General features: G+C 46.2%; 1 protein-coding gene across 3 annotated transcripts; it reads left to right on the forward strand.

Annotated features, from left to right (window-relative positions):
* Window positions 1–5,268: 5,268 nt before the first annotated feature.
* Window positions 5,269–26,837, forward strand: rhbdf1a (rhomboid 5 homolog 1a). 3 transcript variants are annotated; one of them, XM_084037607.1, is made up of 19 exons: window positions 5,269–5,656; window positions 19,706–19,850; window positions 19,934–20,073; window positions 20,756–20,863; window positions 21,845–22,058; window positions 22,185–22,391; window positions 22,478–22,600; window positions 22,702–22,865; window positions 23,044–23,295; window positions 23,376–23,487; window positions 23,567–23,641; window positions 23,738–23,899; window positions 23,989–24,089; window positions 24,174–24,237; window positions 24,538–24,632; window positions 24,723–24,798; window positions 24,920–25,020; window positions 25,600–25,753; window positions 25,838–26,837. In XM_084037607.1, the coding sequence occupies exons 2-19, from the start codon at window positions 19,734–19,736 to the stop codon at window positions 26,255–26,257; spliced, it is 2,685 nt and encodes an 894-aa protein (XP_083893733.1). In that variant the 5' UTR covers window positions 5,269–5,656; window positions 19,706–19,733; the 3' UTR covers window positions 26,258–26,837. The 3 variants fall into 3 exon arrangements, with proteins under 3 accessions (XP_083893733.1, XP_083893734.1, XP_083893735.1); XM_084037608.1 differs by having other exon boundaries at window positions 20,759–20,863; XM_084037609.1 differs by lacking the exon at window positions 20,756–20,863 and having other exon boundaries at window positions 5,270–5,656; window positions 25,838–26,836.
* The last annotated feature ends 121 nt before the right edge of the window (window positions 26,838–26,958 follow it).

Genomic DNA, 26,958 nt, shown 5'->3' on the forward strand with positions numbered 1-26,958 from the left:
CAGATCAGGAGAGGTGCCAAAAGTTCAGCATGCTGGTGTGTGTGTGTGTGTGTGTGTGTGTGTGTGTGTGTGTGTGTGTGTGTGTGTGTGTGTGTGTGTGACATTGCAGACATGTTTAAAGGGTGCCCACTATTGGATCGAGTGTAAGATGATATACTGCAGCAAGCAACATAAGAAATGCCATAAAAATTTCCGGTTTAAATATTTGCATGGCTAGTTGTTGGATGTCATCAGACCTATTCTTTCAGAATTAAATTTCCAATGAACTCAAAAGCACACTTGACATGATTTTTTTCCCATAATGCTCCTGGATTAGCACAGGTGTGCAGTCATTATTACGATCCAGACAGAAATGTGCTGAGCGTGTTCAGATGAAGAGTCCTGGCATGAGCTGTTGACTTTGTGTGGCTGTGGACCAGTGGAGGCCATTGTTTGCTCTGACTTTGTTTCCACTGCTCGTCAGCGGCGATGCTGAGGTCTGGGACAGGCGGCTTTTATTGTCGCTGCCGCTCATAATCTTAGAAGCCACAGCTCGGCATTCTGGATCACTTTCAACTCCAGCAGTCACCGATAGTGACGCTGAGCACGGACGCCAGGGACTGTGTGTGTGTGTGTGTGTGTGTGTGTGTGTGTGTGTGTGTGTGTGTGTGTGTGTGTGTGTGTGTGTGCATGTGTGTGTGCGTGTGTGTGTGCAGATGGACGAGCAGAATGCAGGCAGACTGAAAGTATCTTACAACACATGAGTCACAGGATCCGATGGGGAATAAGGGCCGACCCGCTTGCTGTAATATTCTCCCGTGTTTTTGATTGTAAGATTCTACACAGTCAAATATTTCAATTCCTTCTAATATTTATATATTCATATCGTTTCAATGCAGTGACTAGCATTGTATGCAAATATTACATAATCTAAATGTTGCATTCTTAATTGTTATTTTCTATCTTACATCTTTTCCCTGTTTTATCTTCTTCTTCTGTGGACCACATGTCTGAAAAAAGAAGATTGCTTTAATAATGCAAGCTTAAAAATATCAAAATCTAAATGCAAAGCTCAGCTTTCAGGAGGATACTTGAAGTAAAATACTGCGTATCAGCCTCTAGTCGCACCGTTTACTGCTATCGTTTCATGGAAACGTTCTCTTGCAACAAATGAGATTCCTTCCTCTAACAGTCAAATGAGTGGCAGAGCCGGTAGTCATCTGCATCTTCTGTGTTTGATGCATTTCATTATTAATTGATGACAATGAATGATTAATGAGTCTCCTGTGTTGTTTGCTGCAGAGGTGTGTGCTGCACAGGTGGCTGGCTTCTCAGTGGGAGGGGAACGAGAGACAGGCTCATGGAGAGAGAGACAGGCTTATGGAGAGAGAGACAGGTCTTGTACAGAAACACAGGTTAGTGTGTACCATGCACTGTATGTCTTTAAACCTGCCCATGGTTATTAAGACCATACAGCAGTCTCAAATAAGAGCGTTAACGGTTTGAAGAGGGTTTTAGTAGATCATTAAAAGACCAAAAAGTCGGCCTTCCTTCTGTTTGTTTTATTGAGCTGCACTAAAATCCCCATGACCTTTCCTGGTCGACTCTGATAACAGCTTCACAGCTCACACCTGTGGCTCTCAGAGGGAACAAGCAGGAGGCGATGGGAGGGAGGGGGGGAGGTGATGGGAGGGAGGCGGTGGGAGGGGAGGGAGGTCTGGCTGCAGGATCTCACTGCTCTTATCACAAAAACAACGGAGTATAAATCTGTTCAACATGCGGCAAAAGCCTTTTCTGCCCTCTTTGATTTCTTCAACAACTCCTTCTGCTGTGGTATTCAGCAGCAGCACCAGTGTGTTGCCTCCTGCTATTAATCATTGAGAGAAAACACGCGATATATTGAGTGTGTGATCAGTGCTCGCTAGCTGATAAGCTGTGGATTTACATGCCTTTCCTGGAGATGTTGAAAATAGCCATCAACACAATAGACACAGGGGGATTTAGCTCAGGTAGGGTAGAGCTCAGGTAGAGCGGGTTGGCTGGCAACCGCAAGATTGCCGGTTCGATCCCCGGTCCTCCTAGCTAAGTGCCTGGTGTCCCTGAGCAAGAAACCTCACCCTAATTGCTCCTGACGAGGTGGCTGTCGCCCTGCGTGGTTGACTCCACCGTCGGTGTGTGAATGTGTGTATGAATGGGTGAATGTCAGTCATTACTGTAAAGCACTTTGGACAAAAGCTCTATATAAATGAGGCCATTTACACAGCATGTCTTGTTTGAGCAAATATCACCAACAGACAAAATATCATTCTAAAACAGTCACATGCTTGTTAACAGTGTTTGGCTTCTTTTGAACATTTCTTTGGTAAACTTCTCTGCTTGGTTGAAGAAAGAGGAAGCTGTTTATGGAGCGTCACACGATGTCTTTTTACTTAAACATGACCCTTGTGCTCAAGCCTTTTATCTGTCTGATTGATGGGGCTTCGGGGGCTTCGGGGGCTTCAGGGGGCTTCAGGGGCTCCTGTGTCGCTTCCTAATTGCTGCCTTTGCCCCAGTGTCGACCCTCCTCTGTCCCAGGGGACACTTCAACATGAATGACTGTGTCATGGCCGCTGAAGGCTCGTTACACAGCTGAGTACATGTACAAGAGTCGGCCAAGTCCAGACATATTCTCTCCTGCCTGCTTTAAGATGGTGTCTGCATCAGCTCCATGTCTATCAGTCATGCTGGCAGGGACAGCACCCATGGGTGCAAGGCAGAGACCTGAACTGAGAGGAAGCTCTTGCCTTTCATGCTGTGAACTACAAACGAGACCGAGACTCGCGTGCCTGCGGTGTATTCTCGGCTTACCTCGCTGTGAACCGATGAAGATAAGAGGGATGGATGTTTCTGAGATAATACTGGGAGGAGAGCTGCTGATGGAGGAGGTGTTACAGAAACTACTGCAGTGGGTGGTAACTAAGTACATGTACTCCAGTACTCTACAGTACTTAAGTACAGAGAGTATTTTCATTTATTCTACCATGTTTACTTCACTACATACATGGAAGTGCATGATAAGTAGTTTTGCTTTTGCTTTTAGTTCATTTTGCTGTTAATAATAAGATATTTTCAGTATATATATATATATATATATATACTGTACATATATATATATATATATATATACTGTACTTTTACTCAAGTAAATATATATATACTATATTTATATATAGTGTGGTACAGCTACTTGTACTTGACTAAACGGCGTGACTACTTATTCCACTACTGAAAAAAAATGATATATATATATATATATATATATATATATATATATATATATATATATATATATATATTGACCTGCTATTTCGATCTGTGGTGAATATCATTGAATATAAAAATATAAAAGGCAGGTCCTCTTATAACCCCTTTAACAAAAACACAAATCATCTGCTCTGTCAGCAGAATCATATGATGTCTTCCTGTATTTTAACAGCAGAAAGTGAGTGTTGATCTTGAAGTACATCAAAGTAACCACGGAGGAGACATTTCCAGGAACCTGAGCCGCTTGTTCCCCTGAAACTCCATCCGAGGAAACCCGTGGACGTGCTGCCCCTCGTCAGCACCTCAGAAACCTCCTGCTTCCTGACATCCATCTCTCCCTGCAGAATATTCCCAGGTGGAGCTGAGCTTTCACTGCAGCCATGATGGAATGCCCCGTGATGGTCTTTTCATTAGATGGAGCAGCAGCCTGTTGCGACAGAATGGCCCTGTTTCCTCTCTTGTCTCTTGCACTCTTGTTATTTCAGATTATTGTATTTAAAACCCAGCAAGGGAAGGGACTCCTCTGAGGAACATTGCCCGTCTTTTATTAATTCAGAAATGTCTGATAATTGTTGTGAAAAAGCCTTGGACTGTGTTTCTGTTGCATGCTGTCACACTGGGGAACACCGCTGAGCTTTTGCTGAGAATTATTGATTAATAAATGGCCGTAAAATTGCACAAGTTGCATCTCTCAGCAACAAAGATGGGAAAATAATGGCATGCCACACACCTGAATCTCATTTTTATGCATTTGTGGTGGATTAAGACGTTATGATTCTGTCCTGTTTGTCGACCTTTGTATTTGTTCAAGCATATCCTGATATTGACAATAACCTCCTTTACTGTTGTTTTAGGGTTATGTTTTTATGCTGCTGTGTACATAACTCTTGACAAACTGCAAACAAGTGTACACAGAAGGTGTTCAGTCCATCATGTAAACATCAGCAGACCCCAACCCCAGGCTCATATGACGCTGGTGTGATATGCTCATTGATTTTAAGAACATGTTTCATATCCTAGACAACCAGTTTCTTTATTGACTCAGTAATAAGCAGGACTGTATAATCCACTAAGGGTTAACTGATATCATGTGGTCTCTGGTGTGTGGCAACACTGCATGGTCTGTTTAAACACTAAGAATAAGAAATAGAAGATTTACATAATACATTATTTATTAATTTCAGACAGGTAGACTCGCTGAAATGTGATTTTTAAGGAAACATTAAAAAAGATAATTTTAAGAATAGCAATTTAAAAAATAATGAAAATACAAATCTGCTTCTAAAATCACAAATTAGGAGTGTACCACCGTATTTATTTTTATTTTGAAATCTTCCAATGTGATATATACATGTACAGTATGTACATGCTTCACATAGAACGTGTTGGGTCCATATTAACCCAGTGGGTCTGTGATAATAACATGAAACGAAATAAAAAGCCATTTAGAAGAACGGATATCAGCGTGTTTGCATTGACCTGATGACCTCTGTGCATTTGACATACATTTCCTTCATAATTTGCACATAATTTTCAGTCACAAATATCTTTAAAAGTAACCCAAATTAAAACATATTTAAGTGAAGTTATTATCAGTATCACATTCACCTGTTTGAACTGGCTTTTGTTTTGTAATTCTCTGTTTTAAATCTTTCTAATTATTTAAAGTGGTATTTATTTTGTTGTTCATTTTACTGTTTGGGTCTTATTTCAACAATGTGTCTGCTGCTATCAAATAAACGTATTATTATTATTATTATTATTATTATTATTATTATTATTATTATTAATAAACATTATTCCTGCTCACTGCAGATCCCGGAGACATTGAATGAATTGAATTGATTGAATGAATTGAGTTCATGTAAATGTGTGGAGTGCCGGTGGAAGGCTGATATCGCTTAGTCACCGCGCACCGGGAGACGCGGCGCCGCCCCCGGTGCGCACCCATTGGTCGGGGGATCTCGCCGGGCTCGCCTGCTCCGGAGACCGTCTCCCAGTCCAGGGCGGGGCTGACTCCGCCGAGCTGCGTCTACAACCGGCGGAAGAAAACTTAGCCCGGGTCGATCCATGGAGCAGTGTGGGAATGTTCAGTCCGTAGGTGGGACGCAGAGAACCGGACTCCAGCGACGTTTCCCCGACACCAACCCCGGACCGGTGCGACCGAGGCGGGCCTGATTCTCACAGCGCGGCGCCGGGCTTGGCTTCACACATCTGCGGGGTTGGAAAGAAGAAGGAGCGCGTTTCTTCCTGCGCCTCTCTCAGGATGATGTGACCAATCATCGGAGCTGACTGGCGGGGAAAATCAATCTGTGAAGCCGGATTTTAAATTCGTTTCGCTGCTGGGAATCATCAGAGCTGCTGGTCGTTAAGGGTGAGTAGTTATTGCATGACTATCGGACAGGAAGGCAGGCGGAGGAAGCTCCGCGTCGTGACCGGCAGGAGGAACGAGTTTATTACTAATGTAATAATTAAAATGCTGGTCAACGTGTGAATCATTCACATGCAGGCCGGACACAAGCAGGAGCTGCTGGCAGTTTCACTGTGGAAGTAGGCTGTTTGAAGTGGCTGTACCTTAGGGCCAGTCACATTTTACAAAAGGGAAACAAGTATGACATATGCTATTCAAGACACATTGTAGCCTATTATAAGAATAATTAACGAGGTGTGAAATGTGTCCAAAATGAGCCACAGGCTTTTTTTATTTGACTTTAACTTCCAAATTCAGGAGAGATTACTTCCATTAGAGCCAAAGGCTGGATGGTTTAATCTCAAGATCAGCAACATTACCTCATGGGCTGGAAAAACAGCTCGGCCTAATTGTAACTTCCTACAATGGAATGACCCTCCAATGTTGTTGACTTATTATGCAGAAAGTCACAGCATGACCTCACTCATCCTCCTCATCCTCCTCATCCTCCTCATCCTCCGCCTTCCTTCTGACTTCATATCAGCGCCGCCATCATCTTCCTCACAGGCAATCATCAGTGTGTATGCGTGTTGAATGGCCACACATTTACTATGCACACGTTACATAATTCATGATGGGAATGTGGATGAAACGAGCCGGAGACAGGAGGTGCTTCTGTCATCGTCCAACCCTTTGAACCTGAAAGCATTATTTTCTTCCCTACAGCTTTTGTTTGCTTCTCATCTGTGGCTCCATAACGCCACGGTGACTCAACGTGACTCATGGAGACACCAAAGAGCACAAATTCCATAGAATCATACGCATGGCGGGGCCACGTTAAGGTCTACATTTGACTCATCGGAGGTCGAGGAAGCTCACGTAGATGAACAGACCACAAACTTGTTGACATGGGGAAGGTTACGCTCCGACGGCCCACAATACCTGGGCAGGCCGAAGTGAAACCGTAGACGTACTGTATTAGAAACTGCTGAGTTATTTTGGCAGACGGGACGGAGGAGCACATGGCCTGATGTGTGTGCCCGGTGTTCCTGAAACCTTATCACATGGAGGGGGGGGGGGGGGGGGGGGCATGGCTCTGGGTGATGTAATCACACCGATAAAGCCGCCGGCTCTGATGTGTGATAGTGGCAGTCATGCTCATCCTGTATCTGCTCCAACTGGACTCCAACTGGAGGGAGTGTTGGGAGTACTTCCCAATGTGTGTGTGTCTGTTTATGTGTGTGTGTGTGTGTGTGTGTGTGTGTGTGTGTGTGTGTGTGTGTGTGTGTGTGTGTGTGTGTGTGTGTGTGTGTGTGTGTGTGTGTGTGTGTGTACTGGGAGTAGCTGCTGAGGCAGGTGGACCATCCAGGCTGGTTTGTGTTGACTGGCTGGTATGTGAGGTTTTTTCTGGGGGGCAACGTAGTCATGCCTGCATGACTCATGGCGCGGTATCTGTCTGTCTGTCTGTCTGTCTGTCTGTTTGTCTGTCTGTCTGTCAGGCCGGCCATGTGCACAATCCTGTACGACTGTTTCATGGCGTTGCCTTCCAAAGAGCTGCAGAGCGTTGTATGTAATCAACCTACATTCATTGCCGTTCTTTAAGAAAAGATATTTACACGCTAGCACCACGGTGATGTTTCCCATCTAAAAGCAGTTATTTAGCCCAGAATGAGCTCTCTGCTGATGGGATGACGCACTCTTCAACTATAGATTTCCTGGAAGGAGCCTTCGGACGTCTGAATCCGCCTCTTCCCGGTCCCGGCTGGACTCTTTGTGATTGTTGGTCATTTTCTGTGAGCAGAGATGGAGTTCAGGCGTCGCTGGCTGAACAGTCCCATGTGTGCAGAGCACATGCTTCTCCAAATAACTTCAGGCTGTTTCTCCAACAAACACATCTGGATCACGAGTTTCTTCACTAGAGAATCCTGTTTCTCAGCCCATCTGTGAACATCATACTTAGCAGATACTCATATGTACACAGTATATTATACTGTATAGTTTCTATTTGTGATATTTAATCTGCTTTTCATTTAAAGTGTTTATATACAAGATTGCCTCTACACAGCTCTCAACACGGCTGAGCCAGCAGCGGGCTGCTAACAGCGCTAACGGTGCATCTAAAGCAAGCGTGCTGATGGAGCTTCCCTGTTATCAGCTGTTCCCCACCAACATGCATTACAAGGCACACACACACACACACACACACACACACACACACACACACACACACACACACACACACATACACACACACACACACACACACACACACACACACACACACACACACACACACACACACATACACACACACACACACACACACCAACCCTGATAGGATGCAGATTTCCTCTTAAAATTCAGGAGCAGCTTTTAAAAATACACACTTTATACCAATATCACTTCATATTATACATTCTGTATCTGCATATTCTAGTATTCCAGCTCTTCAGTGAGCCTCCATGATTCTTACTTGGAAATACATCAACACATAAGACACCGCCCACGTGGAATCTTTCTATACGTCTTTCATATTAAAATGAACCTCAGGTTATTAAGTATCTTTGGACATTTTGAGGTGAATTTAAATACATTTCTGTGGGTTTAACTGGTTCATTTCATTCATAGCCGGCTGTGACTGACTGGTGCTGCCTGTGAGTGTTTAGTGTCAAAGTGTCGTTGGAGCTGAATTACATATTTCTTCCACATTGTCACGTGGTCACGTGCAGCACCGTGTGAAAACACAGTGAAGACTGTCTGCTGATTTGTGAATACGGGGCACGGCAGCAGCATCCGGAGAGGTCAAACATGTTAACCGACTTGTTCTGCTACTTTGGAGACAATACACACACTTTTCCTGCTAAATATATCACTTACAACTGTTCCCAGCTAAAACATTAGCTTAAAAAGCACGTCAGGTATGGTTTTACAGATGAGAGAGCTCGAGGCAGCGTTTGATCGCCTTCTCGCTCAGCTCTTTTCTCACTCTGATGTGGTTACGGTTTCGACTCGTCAGGAGCAAGAACAGCGTTTTTCCTCTCACATGTCAAATCGTGTGGCATGTGTGGGGAAAAATAGAAACCGTGTTGTGTCTCTAGTGTCTATCAAGCCGACACGCTCAGGAATGGAAGCAGGGAATAAACAGCGTGTTGGCTTTGATGCGGCGGGTTTTAATGTTAGAGGAAGTGTGGCGTTTGCTCGGCTGCTCGTCTGCTTGCAACGTCGGCGGCTCCGTGTGACTCACAGCCGTTGCATCCGATTGTTCCCGTCCTATGACATCTTGGTGGAGGCATGATGCAGCGGCAGCCATGATGGTGAAGTCAGCTGTGATGTAATGCTGTAATGCAGCAGCAGGGCTATTTCAGGGCTACCCCTGAGCCTCCGAGGGCTCGGTCGGCCAGCATGCCACCACCCTGCCCTTCTCTCCGTCAGCACCTCGTCTGTCATCAGACAGCTAGACGTGAACCGGCATTCACAGACTCTTTACTAGAAACCTTTTGATGCACAGGTTTGGAGGGAAGTCGGAGGTGTAACTATATGTAAAATGCAGGTTACTATAGGTATAAGTTCAGGCCAACATTGGGCTGTAGCATCTGATTTGGCGGCTGCAGTAACGGGGTGTTTTGCTTCCTGGAGCTTGTATTTCCACTGACATGCTGTCTGAGGCTGGTTAACCGCAGGGCAACGCTCATTTTCAGGGCTGTGGGAACTCATTCACAGAAGGCCGGCGTTCATAGACGAGTGGCAATGGCTCCTTGAACTTTGATCTCTCTGTAAGCGTGAAGAGCTCCCTGAGGGCGTGTCTGCACATAACCCAATAAATATCCTACTTACCTGGCACCTCCAGACAGAAATATGCATGTCAGGTATGTTACTATTGCGTAGGCTCGCCTGGGAAAAATCCCTGCCAGAGGGTTTTGTTTCAAAGCTCCGACAAGTTTAAATAAAAAGTGGTATAACTTGATGGTCAACTTTTGAAAAATCAGTGCAGTCTCCTTGTTTGAAATGCACTTAGTTTTGTGCAGATGTAATTATTATTAATTGATTTGTGATGGTCCATTGGAGAGGGGTTGTCCTGCATGAATTAAAAAGCTACTGAAAAAGATTATGCAAGATGAGGATATGCTTCAGGGAGTTCTCAAAATACTGCAATAGTTTGAAGAGTTTGAGAGAGTTAAACTGTGCAGAAGCTATTATAATAATATAATATACATCCAGGAAGGGTAGCTTGTGTGTGAGAGTGGGGTGAAGTGCATGCAGCACTGATGGTGTCCCAGCCCTGTTCCAGCAGTGATGAGGGTGCAGTTTTAAATAGGATACCCCCCCAGCTCTTTGGCACAGTTGATTATCATTCCCAGAGGCTGTGGATCCTCATTGTGTCCCAGACTGCTGAACTCCAGTGGACTGTTGGAGCTGCACAGTTATATCTGGAGCGTTTCGACGGTCCCACCAACATCACATACCACGCACCAAACTCACTCCAGCAGCTTTCCCAGAAACCAGGGTGTGTTTGGAATCCTCTGTGACTTTTCTTGTACGGGCTTTTTTGGGAAGAGGTGGGTTTTAGTCTCTTCTGTTGACTGAACTTGAACAGTTTAAGTGCTGAGAGGTCACTAAAGTATACGTCGTCTTATATCCTGTTTTATTATCCACGTTATACAAATAGATTTTGGTTCATCTGTTGGACTTTGTACAGTATTTGTCAGTTAGACGGATTAACATATTCGAACAGGTACCTGATCCCGTAAACGCTCAACGTTCCCTTTTCACCGCCATGCTCCTCTTCACACTCGTGCCAACTTTCCCCTTCCATCTGCCAGTTGACAGAGCTGGTAATGCTGCGTGCCAGGGGAAATGATGTAAAGCCTCTGGTTTATGGAGCCCATCACGCCCAGTCATAGCGAAGGCATCACGCTGGAAGCCCGATATGTGAATTCACTCAGAAGTCAGCAGAAACAAACAGTAAATCAGCAGTCATTTATTCCTGGAGGCTGTCAGTGTTGACCCACTCTGGGAGAGAAGTCCTTTTTTTCTTTTATATCTCTCATCACATTTGAATTAGACATTGTGTCTCCTAACCAATATTCATTTGTCGCTCCCACGTGACAATAATTGCTTCTTGTCAGATCGTGGGCAGAGCAAGGAAGCGTCTCCACATTTTTGCTCTGTGACTTGGTGGGAAAAGTGACTTTTATTTCCACAGAAAGAGACTGTTTTGTTGAGTTAAATCAGTGAGGAGGCCTCCCCCTCACTGGGGCCGTGACCGTCCCAGAGGACCTGCCCCAGCCTTCCCAGTTTTCCTGTGCTTTTGTCGGGAGTTTTCCACTGATCTCTTGGCCCAGCTGCATGGCTTCATTCTTCCTCCTTCCTCCCCCATCATCCTCCACTCACATCTCCCTGATCCCAGCGCCGAGACCCGGGTCTCACCTCTAGGTCCTCCCCCCGGGGTTCTCCACTTCCTCAGTGACCGGTATCAGAATCCGGGGAAAAATCACTTTTATTCCCTTTTTTATTTACACAACTATCTGAGGGAATGAAGCTGATGCATGTGGGACTGATGTGTGTGTCTTCACCCCACGCAGTGCTGGGAACCAGAGCGCAGTACTAGCTGTGAACACTCACTTCCATAAGTCATACCCATCAGATAAACTTAGTGCATGTAATTAATTTTACTGATGGCTCTCCGCCTCCCCCGTTTTGCTTTCATCCACACATCTGCCTGTTGTGTATCAGATGATTCAAACATGGGAGCTTTATTAAAATGACCAAGCAAAAACTGCTTCCCCTCCCTCCAACCCAGAGGAGGAAACCAGATGAAATAGTTCCCTCTGCAGAAGAGATCCAATGAAAGCCTCCTACCTGTGACAGAAGTGCAGCGTCATCCCGAACAGAAGATCTGCCTCCATGTGATCATGACATGTGACACCAAATGTGTTTTGCTGCAGAAGGAGGCTGCTGGCAACACAATTGATATTCCCCGTCCTTGACTTGACTGTGAGCTCCGGCTCTGCACGCCTACACATCCATACTGCACACATGCTCACCTGCACATGCAAAATCAGTCTATAAGATGTTCTCTGGGCTGCAAAACCTTCGTTTTCTGAGTCATTTCAGTGTAAAAATGTAGTGAAGAATGAATTAGTCAAACATTTAGATGGAATTAGACATTTTGTTCTCCTTCGTCAGCATGCTGTGGATTATTTTACATTTTAAAGTAATGTTTAATTCTAATTGAATTCCCTTGTGTGTCATGGAGAAACTGGATTCTCTGCTCTGCTTGACTCCATGCTAATATGGCTAATTCCCAACGTGCCCGTGCTACCGGTCACACTCGATCTGCTCTCTTCAATAGACGCGTCAGCTTCAATGTCACAGTGCGATCTCACGGCCGGCCGTGGCTCGCCGGGCCGCTCGTGGCTCGCCGGCCCGACTCCAACAAAGTCCAGGGATGTGTTTCCACGTGGAGTGTGGATGTGTTCCTGTGCATGTGAGCAAGTGTGCGTGTTGTTTCCGTGCTTGTGTGGACCGGACACGGAGAATGCGCCGGGTCTGCTGTGTGTTTCCTGCCTTCGTTTGTCTCCCCTCCTTTCTTTCGCTGTGCACTTCCTTCCTTCCAGCACTCCACGGTAAAATAAGCATCATCTCTGCATGCTGCTGCTCTCCCACTGAGGATGTGCGATGACAGAGCGATGGTTCTCCTTTGTGAAGTATTTTTAATCCTGTTGATTGATTAGAAAGATAAACCTAAAGAGTTGTGATGGTAGCGCCGTTCTGTGGAGCTTTCGCCGATACGACGTCTCCGTTTAACCAGAATGGAATTAACTCATCTTGCCTGAGTAATTATCTCAGTTGGGAATTTGCTTAGTGCGCCATTTCTATTGATGGAGGAATGAAAACTTGAGTCTGCTCTTGACTGCGATCAGGCTGCACAATGACCCTTGTTCAGCCCGGTCCACATTAGAGCGTACAATGCAGCCTTTTGTAGGCTTGATTCAGGCTGATATCATGCTGGAAACTATTTAGATGGCGATCACATGTTGTTAGGGCACACTGTTTTTGAGATTCTCCTCTTACTCACTTAAAGAGAGAATGTCAAACCTCCTCCTGGAGACAATGAGGCGATTGTTTGGGCTCTGAACACACTTTTGGGAGGACTGCAAGAAAGATGACTTCCTTCCTTTTGTTGTCTAAAGCATCGTCTCTTAGTAAGAGATGAATAAAGAAAAACCTTGTCAGAAAGTCTGCTGCTCATGTTATTGATCTCTAGTGCAAACAGAGATCTTTGACATTTACATAGACAAGGGCTGTACACCATATTATTATTATGATCCGGTTCGACAGCCCGCATCTAATTTAGAAATTTAACATGGAAATTAAACTATTTCCCTGCTTCATGATTAATGATTTGCCATGTCATTTCTAATCCATCTTTTTTAATTTCATTATTATCACTAATGGCTTGTATGATGCAACCGACATCTTAGCATGTTGGCTCTAAAACGGGGTCAGGTCTTCTGGAGTATCACGGTCTTGTTGAATTTCATTAACGGAACTGTCCCTCGGTGTGGAGTTGGACGGCAGGTTTCAGGGTCTGCTGAATGTTTCCCACAGCACTAAAGGATAGATCCAGCAGGTTGAAGATAAGCTTCTGTGGTAAACAAAGAGGTTTCGGGTCTGGCAGCTGGAGTCCCGGCCTCAAAACCAACTGCTTATCAGCTGCATTAACCCCAAAGTGGTGAAGGCCGTTTGGCTGTGAGCTGATTCAACAGGGTGGTACCTGGTCTGGTGAAGCCGTGGCGTTTTCACACGACGCCCTTGTTGTTTTATGAACGTATCTAGAAGTCTCGGCCTCTCGGCTATATATAGCAGACGCCGAGGGAGTTTTTACTGTCAACCTCTTCCTCCAGATTAGAGCACGACCACAGCTCTGGACTGGACATGACACAGATTCACTAACTTATTTCCCCACTGAAGGGAAGACGAGCCTTTACTATGTGTTGTGAGCTGTAACAAGCCCGTTAACAATCAGAGATGCTGCAGCCGAGGGGACCGGCACAGTAAAGTTCTGTATGTAGTCAATAATTCACCTCAGTCACATCAATATCTAAATAATTCAAGTGCTGAATAAGCCGCGGGTATTAAAGTTTCACCTGTACAGCAAAAAGCAAGAAAGTTTGTTGCTAAGAGGAGGTGATATGAAATGGGATTAAAGTCATTGTACATATTGGTTCCTGTGTTCTCTAACACACCTCGCCTCTCCTTCATATTGATTTCCTGTGCAGGATATTAGAAAGGCTGAGTTTTGTGCTGATTTAATAACCGAGTGCAATCTTCTAGGAGCTGCATACGCCCGGCAACGTCTCAGGCTTTGTAGACGGGAGATGATTCAGATATCGCTTCTGGTTCATTTCTTGCTCAGAGATAAATGAATGCATCAGTTCCATAAAACTAGTTTGATGTGCGTATCTTTTGAGACATGTAGTCAGTTTATTTTTTACATTTTTAGCCCTGGGGTTATCTGGATTTGGTGCAGGATGTTTTTCATGTCGGTCTGCAGTTTCATCCAGACGTACATTTGCAATCGAGCTCTATAAATACTCCACATGCATGCAGCCCGCTGTTAGGAGGCCATTTATACTTTCAGGAGCTATTCTCATCTCTGGCACTCAATCCTGTCTTTTAGTAAACACTGTTATGAGAGCGAGGGAGCCTGGCGATGGACCCCGAAACCAATCTGACTGAATCCCCCGCCAGTAAGAAGGTGAAGTCTTCATTGTAAAATCCACACATCTGCCTGTTGGAAAACATAGGAAACTTTCACGAGCTGCTCCACCCTTCTTGGCTGGTGTGTTGGCCGTGCCCACCCCTTCAACCACCCACCTTGCAGTTCACAGCCGCCCCGCCCGCCCGCCATGCCTGGCCCTCAGATAGCTGTGACACTTGATCTCAGGGTCAGCTGCGACGGATATTTCTGCTGTCTCTCTCTGTGTGTGTTTTAATGTCGTAAGGTGGTTTGGTGTGACAGCCTGTCACATGTCACTAGGGTCAATTCAGATGACTGCAGCTTTACTGGTGCTCAGTTTCACTTCCCTCCCTGGCCTGAGGCTTGATTCTGGGGAGTATTTTCCTTCCTTGTAAGTCGGGCTGAGAGCTTCAAGTCTGGACGGCTGGGTTTTATTTCCATCGAGGTGTTAGTGTGTGTGGAGGGCTTGTGTTTAATGTCACACGGGTTTTGCCAGAGCAGCCAGAACTGAAGAGACACATTCATGAATCATAGTGTAGATGTAACTTATCCAAATCATCTTTCACCACTGGCATTAATGTCTGCAGTATAACACGTCTATTTCTGTACCTGTTTCTCTGCTCTCCTCACCCAAAGTAAATATCTTTAGCTCTGTGGTTTTGTCAGCTTCTTAATTCAACCCCCGGTCGGAAGCGCTGTGTGCTATATATAGATCAAAAGCATAGTTCTGCAATCAATGTGCAGATGGGCCTCAGATGCTGGTAGGAGCTACAGCCTGTAGTATCGGTGCATTTCTGTTGAAATGGTCCGTCGTGGTTCTTCGTATTGTTTCCCACGTGCCTCCACCCGTTCCTGAGAATGACTACGTGGTCATGAGTTTCTGCTCATCATTATGAAATCCCCATTTAGGGGAACTACAGCTACTGTATATTGAGAATGGTTTCACAATGGCAGAACGAGTGCCTATCGATCTACATGGCATTTCTTTATATTTGCTTTGTCTTCTTTATTATATTCTGTGTATTCAGATGAGGCTTTACCAAGAATGTTTCCAGTTGTAACTTAGGGAGAGAATAACAGAGAGAGTGAGTCTGAATAGCCCAGTTTCCCTCCATTGTTTCCAGTCAAGCCTCCTCGCCTCCAGCATGGAGTGAAACACAAGAAACAATGGATAGTAGGAGCATTTATAATTATAATGACTAACTGTTAAAGCGTGGGGAAAACCAAACATAACCTGTTTTTTTTACCATAGTCTGGAACCATCTTTCATTGCACAGATTTGGAGGAGTTCATGGCATGACTACTTCAAGCCACGACACCCCTAGGTGACACTAAAATGAGGATTTGAGCCAAAGTAGTGGACAAAGAAGCAGAAGCACCATGCAGGAAGAGAAAGAGGATGAAAGAGGGAAGGCAGGAACGAAGGCCTGGGGCCAGGAAACTCAAGAATACCGTATCCGGCCTTCTCACTGGCTAGATTAATGAGGTCATCCATCATGGTGCCTGTCTGTGCATGCTCGGCAGCTATTCCTCCTGTCTACTGTCCACCCTGACCCCAGTGGGGTGCAAGCAGGGCCCTGCTTAGCCGGCCACCTGAGGCTCTGTCAGCTAGCCTGCCTCCTGTAGGAGTACACTCATACCAGGAAACCAGCAGCTCCTGTCCAGAATGGTTAGACTTCATGTGGTTTCCTTCTCTGCCATTTCAGCTGGGTTCAGTGCAGCCGGAGATCCTGAGGAATGCGGGGATGGCATGCACTGAGATTGGAAATGGCCCCAGATTTAGTTTGTTTCACAAATGTTTAATACTTAAATGATTTTTCTAAAATGTGATATGATGGAGTCACGTACTCATTGGGGATCGTATGTTTTCAATTTCTCCTCGTGTGCTAACTGAAGATTTTAAACAAGGCATCTGTCGGAAAGACGGCGGATCCAATGTAAAAGAGGCCGTGGCCAGCTCACTGTTATTGATGGTGAATGTGAAACAGAGGGCATCGGAGAAGACTGGTTATGTTGATGAACAAGCAGAAAATGAAGCAGTAGCAGCGCCTCAACCCTCACTCAGCTTTTTTCTTACTCTTGAATGTGTTCAATGTGGCACTTAAGAGCTCCATGCATTGATCCGGTCTTCTGTTGGACCATTCTCTGCATGACTGGAGGCCGTTACCAAGTGATTCTATTAAACCATGCCATGGAAAATCTCACTGGGCTTTAGTTTGTATGCAGAAGGTCTTACAGTAGATCTCAGCTCCCCAGATGGAGAAAGAGAGTGCTGGTTCTGCCTGTCAGCTCCAGTCATTATGGCCTGCTGGACGTCACAGCACCTGGAGAGACCTTCGCTTGTCCTCTGTGTTTTTGTCTGTTTTCTTCTGCCTAATGGAGAGGAATGAAGAATGAAAAACAATCCATGCAGGGTTGTCATGGGTCTCCTAAATGAGTAGGAAGTGTCGTTTTCTCACGAGGAGCAAACGACGGCAGGAAGCCAATGCTGCGAGGCGCAGTGCAAAGTTATGGGTGTGGGTGTTTTCCCTCTTTAGATGTGAAGCGTGAAGTAAAAACATTTTAAAAAAAGAAAGGAGATGAAATCATTTTGATCTGAAGAATGTAAGTCTGGGAATGTAAACACTGTTGGAAACTATTCCCCGCTTTGAATTGTTGCCATCTCAACCAGAAAAAGCAGCCGAATCACCTTGAGAGACATCGTGGTGCATTCTTCAAGCAGTTAATCGGGCTGAATGACTTTAATAGTCTTGTCTCAGAAAGCCATTACCTTGCAACTGATTTTCTTTAACCGTCAAATTTGGCCATGAACGGATAACGTGCGCCGTCAAGGGAAGTCTGAGCCTCCAGGCTGGATAATTGCCAAACGCAAAATTCAATCAACTCTCATTCCCCCCAAGGATGTTTTCCTTCTGAAGGACTTTCTGCCTGTGAAAACTCGGCTTTGCTTGCCTGGGATCAGCCGTGAATCTTACCTTTATCTGTGATTTCTTATCACTCCATGGGAGAGATGACGGGCATGTTTGAGTCCTCGCTCACAGTGAGAGTCGGTGGCTGTCGTAGCCACGCTGGCGTCTGAGCAACGATGACGCCAACGTTCCTGCTAAACGCCTCCTGAGACGCCGTGCTGGTTCAGCTGCCATGTTGGCTTTGGAGGAGGGTGAGAGAGAAGGAGGGTGACAGACTGCCGGGCCGCTTAGCTGTTTTACAATGTTGGAGGTTCACCTTGAGCTGCGACCAGTGGGCTGATGGGAACATCATGGCTGCATGGCTGAATAATGTCTCAGGTTTTGCTGGCATCTTCTGCAAGACATGTATGTGTTGAAGTGCATTATGATGAAAAAAGGTTTTTTTTGTAGCTGTGTGTGAAACAGATGTTTAGTCCTAAAGCCGTGAGATGTTTCAGTCCCTCTCACTTCATCGACATAGTTTGAATGCTTTTAAAGTCGGTCTGTGTGGGTTTAATCTGGCATGGAAGTAGACGGCAGGCATAAAGAAACAATCAAGCTGTAACTGCCTGCAAATGGTAACCGCTCGCACATCGACCACATGCATGTCGGCCGAGAGGAATGGGAAACAGTAGGCAGGAACAATGAGTTCAGTTTGCTTCATTCTCCGGAGGCAACGCAGCATCGGCACAGCATGCAGGCCGAACGGAGTCAAAGCAGGAGGAGCCCAAGCTGAAGCAAGCTAACGACGTTTAGCATGGAGGATAATTAGGTTCCCCGTCTGCTTTCATTTCCCAGCAACCCTGGAGCCGATGCCCCTCCCTCCACTGCTCTGCTCTGTAGAAGCCCCGCTGTTTTTGAGCTCATAGTGAGGGTAATTAAATGTCGCGTGTCGGAGCCTGGGGCGCAAGAAAGAGGCTTGTTGTGTGCACATGCTGGATCCTGATACAGAGACTGGATTACAGGCAGATGACTTAAAAATATACAGCCCAGAGAAGTATTTGTCACTTTGCACTCTTGTTTACTGCTCCTCATCCACCTATCATCACTCTCTGTTTCCCACTCTCAGCAGGCTCCGCCCCCCCCCCCCCCCCTCCGCCTCGCTAATCTGGTATCACAGTCCAGACAATGTCACTGGAGGTCAGACAGCATTTAGAGTAGAACCCAACCTAAATAGGTGCACAAGGCAAACCTTCCCTCCTGAAACTCCTCCATAACATTTTATATGATGAGATATAGTAAACGCCCGTGTCCTTGGATTGAGAAATATCTGTTGGCGAGATGGAGACCATGTTTAAATATTAACACAGTGGCGATGACCCCTGCTGCCCTCAGTCTGAGGTTTTCCTTCCGTCTCTGCTGAGATCCACTGACAACACTTCCCATCATCACTTGGGCTAAAACAGAAGCCTGTGGTTCATTTGAAATGGCAATTGGAAGCAGATGTGGCCACTAGAAACCACGGACCTTTCTTTTTTCAAGGAGCTGGATTTGTAACTGGAGAGGCGAGGACGTGACCCGCTCAAAGCTCCCGATGCGACATCCAGACCGACTGTGTAACGATGACATCTTATGAAACTAATTTGAGGAAGGGAAACATTAATTTGGTTTTGTAACGGCTCCATTTTTGAAGAGATACTCTCTTCTTCGGTATTTTGAACATCTACAACATCAACATCTCCTCATTTCTACTGAGTGAACGACTGCTTTAATCAGGGATGAAAGCATCACATGCATACACCCTTTTCTGTGGAGTGTAAAGGATGCCTGTGTTCTGCTAGCTGGTAAATGAGGGGAAACTTGAGGAAATGACAGGAAATGAAGCAGCAGGCCCAGAGAAGTGAGGTTAGATGCTGGGACAATAAAACGAGAGCTTGGTGATAACGAGGCTGCAGCGACGGGCGAGCTGTCAGATAGTGAGCTCCACTGTGCACCCCCTTTAAATGCATACATAGTCATTAGTCTGTGGCAGATGGCTGCTGGATGCACAGCAACTTTTAACCACAAAGAGCGGCTTCAATCTGGTTTCAACTGTTGGATTAAGAGATTCTTTTTAAGACTGCAAACTTCCCCATTCTACAGCACAAATATGTAAGGCTTTAAGGGGTAAACAGCTGCTGGCTGTTGTTCGTGGTTTCTATCTAATGACCAGAAATATGTGAACGCCCATGCTGGAGTCAGATAAGGGGCCTTAGCACCCTCTTGTGAGCATAAATCATTGTGATCATTGTGTTTCTAACTGCAAACTAACCCTTACACCTGATGATGTGCTGACGTGGTTGATTGAGGTGGTAACCATGCCGTTGTCTTGTCCGTGTGCAGCTGGCAGGCCTGGGCTGGGACAGAGAACATGGCTGAACCACAGCGGGAGAGCACCAGCAGCCTGCAGAGGAAGAAGCCTCCCTGGCTCAGACTGGACATTCCCACGGCTCAGATGTCCCTAGATGAGCCTCCCACGTTTGTTCAGGTCTTCTTTCTCCCCAAAATCTTGTGTTTGTCACCTTTTGACATTTGTTTGTCATGACTTCTAATGCTTCCTTTCCTGTGCAGCCGGTGAAGAGGCAGGGCTTCCTACGCAGTATCAGCATGCCAGTGGAGACCTCTCACCTCCAGTCCCCTCCCCGCGACCTCTTCGACACCCGGCGGCCGGTCTTACAACGCCAGTCCTCCATCACCCAAACCATAAAGAGGTAAATGCAGCGAGCGCTGTGTTTGTGTATTAACGTCTTGATAGAAGTGGGTTTAGCATGCTTAAAGATTAGAACAGTGCTTCTCAACGTGTTGCACCTGAACCCCCAGAATAATCGTGTTGAGTTTGAGCAGCTAGCAGTTAGACATTATCCGATTTTCTCTGGATTTTTGATGCTTTCCAAGACTTTTTCTCTCCCCCGTCAGGAACACTCAATAAAAACCTTTTCTGAGGCAAATGATAGCACCGGTACAGGTGATGCAATGCAACAAAACACTCCTCAGTTTAAAATATATTATTTTTACTATCTTGGGGTCCCAACCCTAACCCCAGGTTGAGAACTCCTGGATTGGAATATGATGCAGGGTTTTCAGATAATAGAATAAAATGCTACAGCATGTGATGTAAGCACAGCACCTGCTTTTAAACCGTTCATGAGTTAAATGGAGGATGTGTCCCGTTTCCATTTAACTGGACTATTTCTGCTGCATGACTGTTTCTGCACCTGCCTGTAATCACTTCCCTGATGTTCTACATCTCAATGAAAAGCTAACAGTCTGCTTTGCTCTCTCTGCATGATTTCCAGCTGCACTCTTCCTTCTCACCGCCTGTTGTCTTTTCTCTTTCCTTGTCCTTTCCTGTCCCTTCTCGCCACCTCCCGGCTCTGCTCTGCCTGGTCACAGCAGCAGGAGGGTGCACTTTGAGCGGATTAACACAGTTCCCATTAAGGGGCAGCGGGCTGCTCGCCGCAGCATCAGGAAACACCACTCACTCTCCAGAACCCTGCTCAGGTACGGCAGGAAGTCCCTCACACCTGTAGGCTTATTCAATGAAGAAATACCTGATTGTACTGTATGAATGTTTAGCTTACAATCATCATTCTGACATGATTTTAAGCAGAAGGTTCACAATAATTGTTAATAATAGTTTCTCACTCAGTCACCAGCTGTTGCAGCTGAGAGTCCTGAAGTTTTCTTTTTAAATGAGTCATAAGGCGACCTGATAACAGCATTCATCACATTAAGTTGTATTTTAAGGCGCCAGATCTGAAGACTCGATGCGTCTCTACTCGTAGAAAGCAAAGGTTTGCAGGGGCACGTCCTCGAGAGCAAAGAACGGCACACATAGGCTGTTCTTCACTAACGGAAAGAGTGAGCTGAGCGAGTGAGAAATGGACTTGAGCGTTCAATCTGCAGCTGGTAATTAGTGTCGAAACATCTCGTTTGCCTGAATTCCTTTGAAGATTGTTTCCAGTTCCACTTCCTGCCCTCGGGCTGCAGGAACGTTGTTTGCTCTGGTACTTATTAGGCTTCGGCTTCCAAACTTGATTGCATTCACCAAGGTTTGGTGGAATGGGAGTGGAGGAGGAAAATCCCTGCTTCTCTGTTAATTGGATTTGCTGTCTGCCGTTGTCATTAAGATTAGGAAAATCTGAATGAATTGGATTTTATTTGCAGTATCAGGATCCAGTAAAAGCTCTCTGGCTCCCTCTTTCTTTGAACTTGTAGACTGCCCACTATGCATTCAGTGTGTGTGTGTGTGTGTGTGTGTGTTCTTGTTGTGTCTGGACATAAACGTGCGTGTGTCTGTTACGTTTTCGACACCAGGAAGTTCAGTCTTATCGGTCCCACCATGTTTCCTGCCCTGATCCACAGAGGCTCATCCATTCAGATTTCACCGTGCCAGATAGCGTTTAATCTCTGTGAGAAATGAAGCATGTGTGCTGAACGTTTGGTGAGCCCGAGCTGAGAGGTCAGTGTTTGTGATGTCAGGGGTACGGCGGACTGGTTCGGGGTCAGCAAGGACGGCGACGCCACCCAGAAATGGCAGAGGAAGAGCCTGCGCCACTGCAGCCTGCGCTATGGGAAGCTGAAGCCACAGGTGATCCGGGAGATGGATCTACCCAGCCAGGACAACATCTCCCTCACCAGCACGGAGACCCCACCACCGCTCTATGTGCCCTCTTCACAGTATGGCATGCAGAAGGTAGAGAATACATGCTTTTCTTATGTCATGTACTTTAACCTAAAATAAAGATACTGTCTCTTATTTACTGCAGGTTAATTATGTCTGTCTTTCTAACTGCTGCTTGTTGAACCCGTTGGTCTCCAGATTGTGGATCCGTTGGCCCGAGGCCGAGCCTTCCGCATGGTGGAGGAGGTGGACGGCTACAGCGTGCCTCAGACCCCCATAACCCCCGGAGCCGCCTCGCTCTGCTCCTTCACCAGCTCCCGCTCAGGTCTCAACCGGCTGCCTCGCCGCCGTAAGAGGGAGTCCGTGGCCAAGATGAGCTTCAGGGCTGCAGCAGCGCTGGTCAAGGTGAGCGAGAGAGAGGGGGAGATCCACGAGAACACGTTAAATACATATATACATGCAAAAATACCATTTTTATTTATCTGTGTCAGGGCCGGTCGATACGGGAGAGCACTCTCCGACGGGCCCAAAGGCGTAGTTTCACCCCCGCCAGCTTCATGGAGGAGGACATGGTGGACTTCCCCGATGAGCTGGACACGTCTTTCTTCGCTCGAGTAAGAAAACCAACCGTGTTGTTACGTCACCACGTTTATTTACTGAATAATCATTCTGGCACCTCTGCTCACTATCTTCCTCTCCACCACCTTCCCTGTAGGATATTCTGATGCAGGAGGAGATGTCCACGTACGCGGACGAGGTGTTTGAGTCGCCGTCTGAGGCGGCCATGAAAGAGGCAGAGCCTAACAGCACGAAGGATGAAATGGAGCTGACAGGCAGCGCCCTTGATAAGTCAGAGCTGGAGAGAAGTCACCTCATGCTGTAAGTGACTGTACTCTGTCAAAGTGTTGCTCCGTATACCAACATTTTAAAACTAATAATGAACACTTCGTTTGATGAGACAACCTGCTGATGCTCAGAATCAACCGCCCCTCCTGGGATGAATAAAGTTGAATTTGAACAATCAAACGTGACAGAAATGTTCTCTTTGCTCCCCCAGACCTCTCGAGCGAGGGTGGCGTAAAGCCAAAGAAGGAACTCCAGGCCCGCCGAAGGTGCCCTTGCGGCAGGAAGTGGTGAGTGTTACCGGGCAGCGGCGTGGCCAGCGCATCGTTGTACCCGTCAAGAAGCTTTTTGCCCGAGAGAAGAGGCCTTACGGGTTGGGCATGGTGGGGAAGCTCACCAACCGCACCTACCGCAAGCGCATCGACAGCTACGTGAAGAGGCAGATCGAGGACATGGACGACCACAGGTACGTCCTCGTGCTTTTCACTGGAGGACACTGATGGATGATGAGCACACATACGAATCCACACTCTCTGTCTCCCCCAGGCCTTTTTTTACATACTGGATCACCGTGGTCCACCTGCTCATCACTATCCTGGCTGTATGCATCTATGGGATTGCACCGGTGGGCTTTTCCCAGCATGAGACGGTTGATTCTGTGAGTAAAAGCAGCTCAGTCGTGATAAAACACATTGTCATCACGACTCCTTTCAAACTGATTCTACTCTCTGTTTTAGGTTTTAAGAAACAAAGGTGTGTATGAGAATGTCAAGTTTGTGCAGCAGGAGAACTTTTGGATCGGGCCGGGGTCGGTGAGCACTCTTCTCTTCGTTTGAAGGAAATACCAGCAATAATCCTGTGTGGTCTTCAAATAATGTTCTGTCTTTTCTTCATGGATGCATTGTTAGGAAGCTCTGATCCACTTGGGGGCCAAATACTCTCCGTGCATGCGCCAAGACAAGCAGGTGCATGATCTTATCAGGGAAAAGAGAGCAATCGAACGCAACTCGGCCTGCTGTGTGCGCAACGATCGCTCCGGCTGCGTCCAAACCTCAGAGGAGGAATGCTCGGTCTGGAAACAAGCCTCTTCTTCTCTATCATCCACTACATGTAGGAGCCGCGGGGGTTCTCACCCACCTCTTTGTGTCCTCGTTTCTAGAGTACTCTCGCTGTGTGGGTGAAGTGGCCGAGGCATTCCAGCACTCCTCAGTTACACGGCAAAGACAGGCAGTACGGCTCCGTGTGCCATCAGGATCCCAGGTCAGACACTCGTTCAGTCCCGGGACGTGAAGGAACCGATGCCGGCTGCTCAGTCTAACAGTGTGCGTGTTTCCTCGTTTGCAGGATATGTCTGGAGCCGGCCTCGGTGCCACCTCATGAATGGCCTGACGACATCAGCAAGTGGCCAGTGAGTAAAACCCTGTGTGTTATCTCAGCATACGAGATGGAGATTAGAGATTAGGCTTGTCCGAAAGGTGATCACTCTCATGTTATCTGAGCCTGATGAAATGGTTGGGGGTATTAGTTATCGTTTCCTGAAAAGTCTTCTTTTTCAGTAAAACAGCAGTAAGTGTATTTTGATTTTAATGGAATAAAAACACGTTTTTTAATGGTTAAATGGCTCCTTTTGAACACATGTTGGTGCTGATGAAGATTTAAAACGTTCAATGGCTGCTACAAAAAGACTGAAAACCTGCTGTGGTTTCAGATTTGTACCAGGTACAACACAGGGAACCACACCAACCTGCCTCACATAGACTGTACCATCACAGGCCGGCCATGCTGCATCGGAACCAAAGGGAGGTGAGGAGCACTGATGACCCAGAATGAATATATATATGTTAGAATGACTAGTTGATTTAGTTATCGTTGCTTGTTTGTTTGTTTTTGAAGATGTGAGATCACATCCCGGGAATATTGTGACTTCATGTACGGCTACTTTCACGAGGAGGCGACTCTCTGCTCTCAAGTAAGCAACGTTCTCCCATCATAGACTTTTTTATTGGAAAAAGGAGAGAAGCTATAGGAGCTGGAGATGGATGGATGATAAAGTCTTAATCCTTACTATGCTGTGCTCTGTCCCTGTTCAGGTGCACTGCATGGATGATGTGTGTGGACTGTTGCCTTTCCTCAACCCTGAGATCCCAGATCAGTTTTACCGGCTCTGGCTCTCACTTTTCCTGCATGCTGGGTGAGTCGCCAGTTATATTTTATTGTACTCTTGTTAAAGTACTATAGTTATATCCAGAGAGTTTTTTTAATGGTTTTCTTCATGCAGGTATTTTCAAACATAAGTAGTATAAAGAAGAAAAATCCTACATATGTAAAGCACTTTACACCTACTTCCTTACAGGTACTTTATTGTACACAGTAGTACAAATAAAAGCACAGTTTGCTAACCTTGTACTCACGCACAGGAAGAAAGTAGAAGTACAATTCAGTGAATCGTCGTCTTTATTTACTTCCAGTCTGTATATTAAACATATGTGGATGAATTGGCGGACAGCACTCCCTCAGAGCTGACCTGTGCTTCATCTTTACGCTGTCTGTTATCCGTCTCCTGGGTAATTAAGCAAAGTGCCCTCGCTACACAAACTCATTAAGCTTCAATGAGATAGAGACTGATTTGGTTGAGACTGAGTCATCGGTCTGCTTTACACAAAGGAATTATCTTCCCAACACGTGTGGCTTTTCTCCCACACACACACACACACACACACACACACACACACACACATACATGAGCACGTTGTCCTTTCCGTCCTCCCAGGATCCTCCACTGCTTCGTGTCGGTGGCTTTCCAGATGACCATCCTGAGGGACCTGGAGAAGCTGGCGGGCTGGCTGCGCATCTCAATCATTTACATTCTCAGTGGCATCACTGGCAACTTGGCTTCGGCCATCTTTTTGCCCTACAGAGCAGAGGTGACCACCAGTCTAACACCATCTAAATATCAGTGCTGAAGCATCCCAGCAGCCGTTCTCATGTCTCTCTGCTGTCCTTGTCAGGTGGGTCCTGCAGGCTCTCAGTTTGGGATCCTGGCCTGCCTGTTTGTGGAGTTGTTTCAGAGCTGGCAGATCCTCGCCCAGCCTTGGAGGGCCTTTACCAAGCTGCTGTGCGTGGTGCTCTTCCTCTTCGCCTTCGGGCTGTTGCCGTGGATCGACAACTTCGCACACATTTGCGGGTTCATCTCTGGCTTCTTCCTGTCCTTCGCCTTCTTGCCCTACATCAGCTTCGGCCGCATGGACCTGTACCGCAAACGCTGTCAGATCATCGTGTTCCTGCTGGTGTTCGTCGGGCTCTTCTCGGGCCTCGTGGTGCTCTTCTACGTCTACCCAATCAAGTGCGACTGGTGCGAGTTGCTCACCTGCATCCCCTTCACGGACAAATTCTGTGAGAAGTACGACCTCAACGCTCACCTCCACTGAAGGGCCGTCGGCGTGAGCGCGGCGGGATCGGGTGGAAGGATGTGGACTAACAGATGATATCAGCCAGTCTGTGACTCCACTCTGACTGGGGGGGGGGGGAATCTGTGAACAATGACAATATACTTGTGTTTTTTTACTCTGTCAGTATGAATACCTATGCCACTCATCTGAAACACTTCCTTTAATCACCTCCCTGTTCACCGGCAGTCATTATCACTCCTTCACTGTCCAGTGGAACAAAGGTATGGCACTTCTGAACCTCATCAACATTACCAGCTGCCCGTTACAGCCAGGCAGCAGTTAGAGCAGCCAGCGCTGGTACAGAGAAGGATATTTTTTTTACATTCACACTCCAGTTTTAATATTCAGGCAACCTCATACAGCAGCAGGGACAAAAATCAGATGTTGATACCGTTGGTGCCTTGTTGATAAATGTACCAACTACTGCCATATTTTTGTTACATTATGCTGAGCACTCGAATGTTTTCTTTTCTTTGTTTATTGCTTCTCAAGAAGTGATGGTTGTTTTGAACCCGGTAGTGTTTTAGCTACCTGTCTACTCACGTGTAACTGAAAACAACAGTAAAAAACTACAAATTAAAATGGTCTGTGGCTTCCTCTCAATTACCAGAAAATGCCTGTTGAAGATTGTTTTTATGTTTTATTCAAATTGTGCAACAAAGAAACAGCAAATATCTGCT

Source organism: Eutrigla gurnardus, assembly GCF_963514095.1.
Source record: "Eutrigla gurnardus genome assembly, chromosome: 20".
In the NCBI taxonomy this organism is placed as follows: domain Eukaryota; kingdom Metazoa; phylum Chordata; class Actinopteri; order Perciformes; family Triglidae; genus Eutrigla; species Eutrigla gurnardus.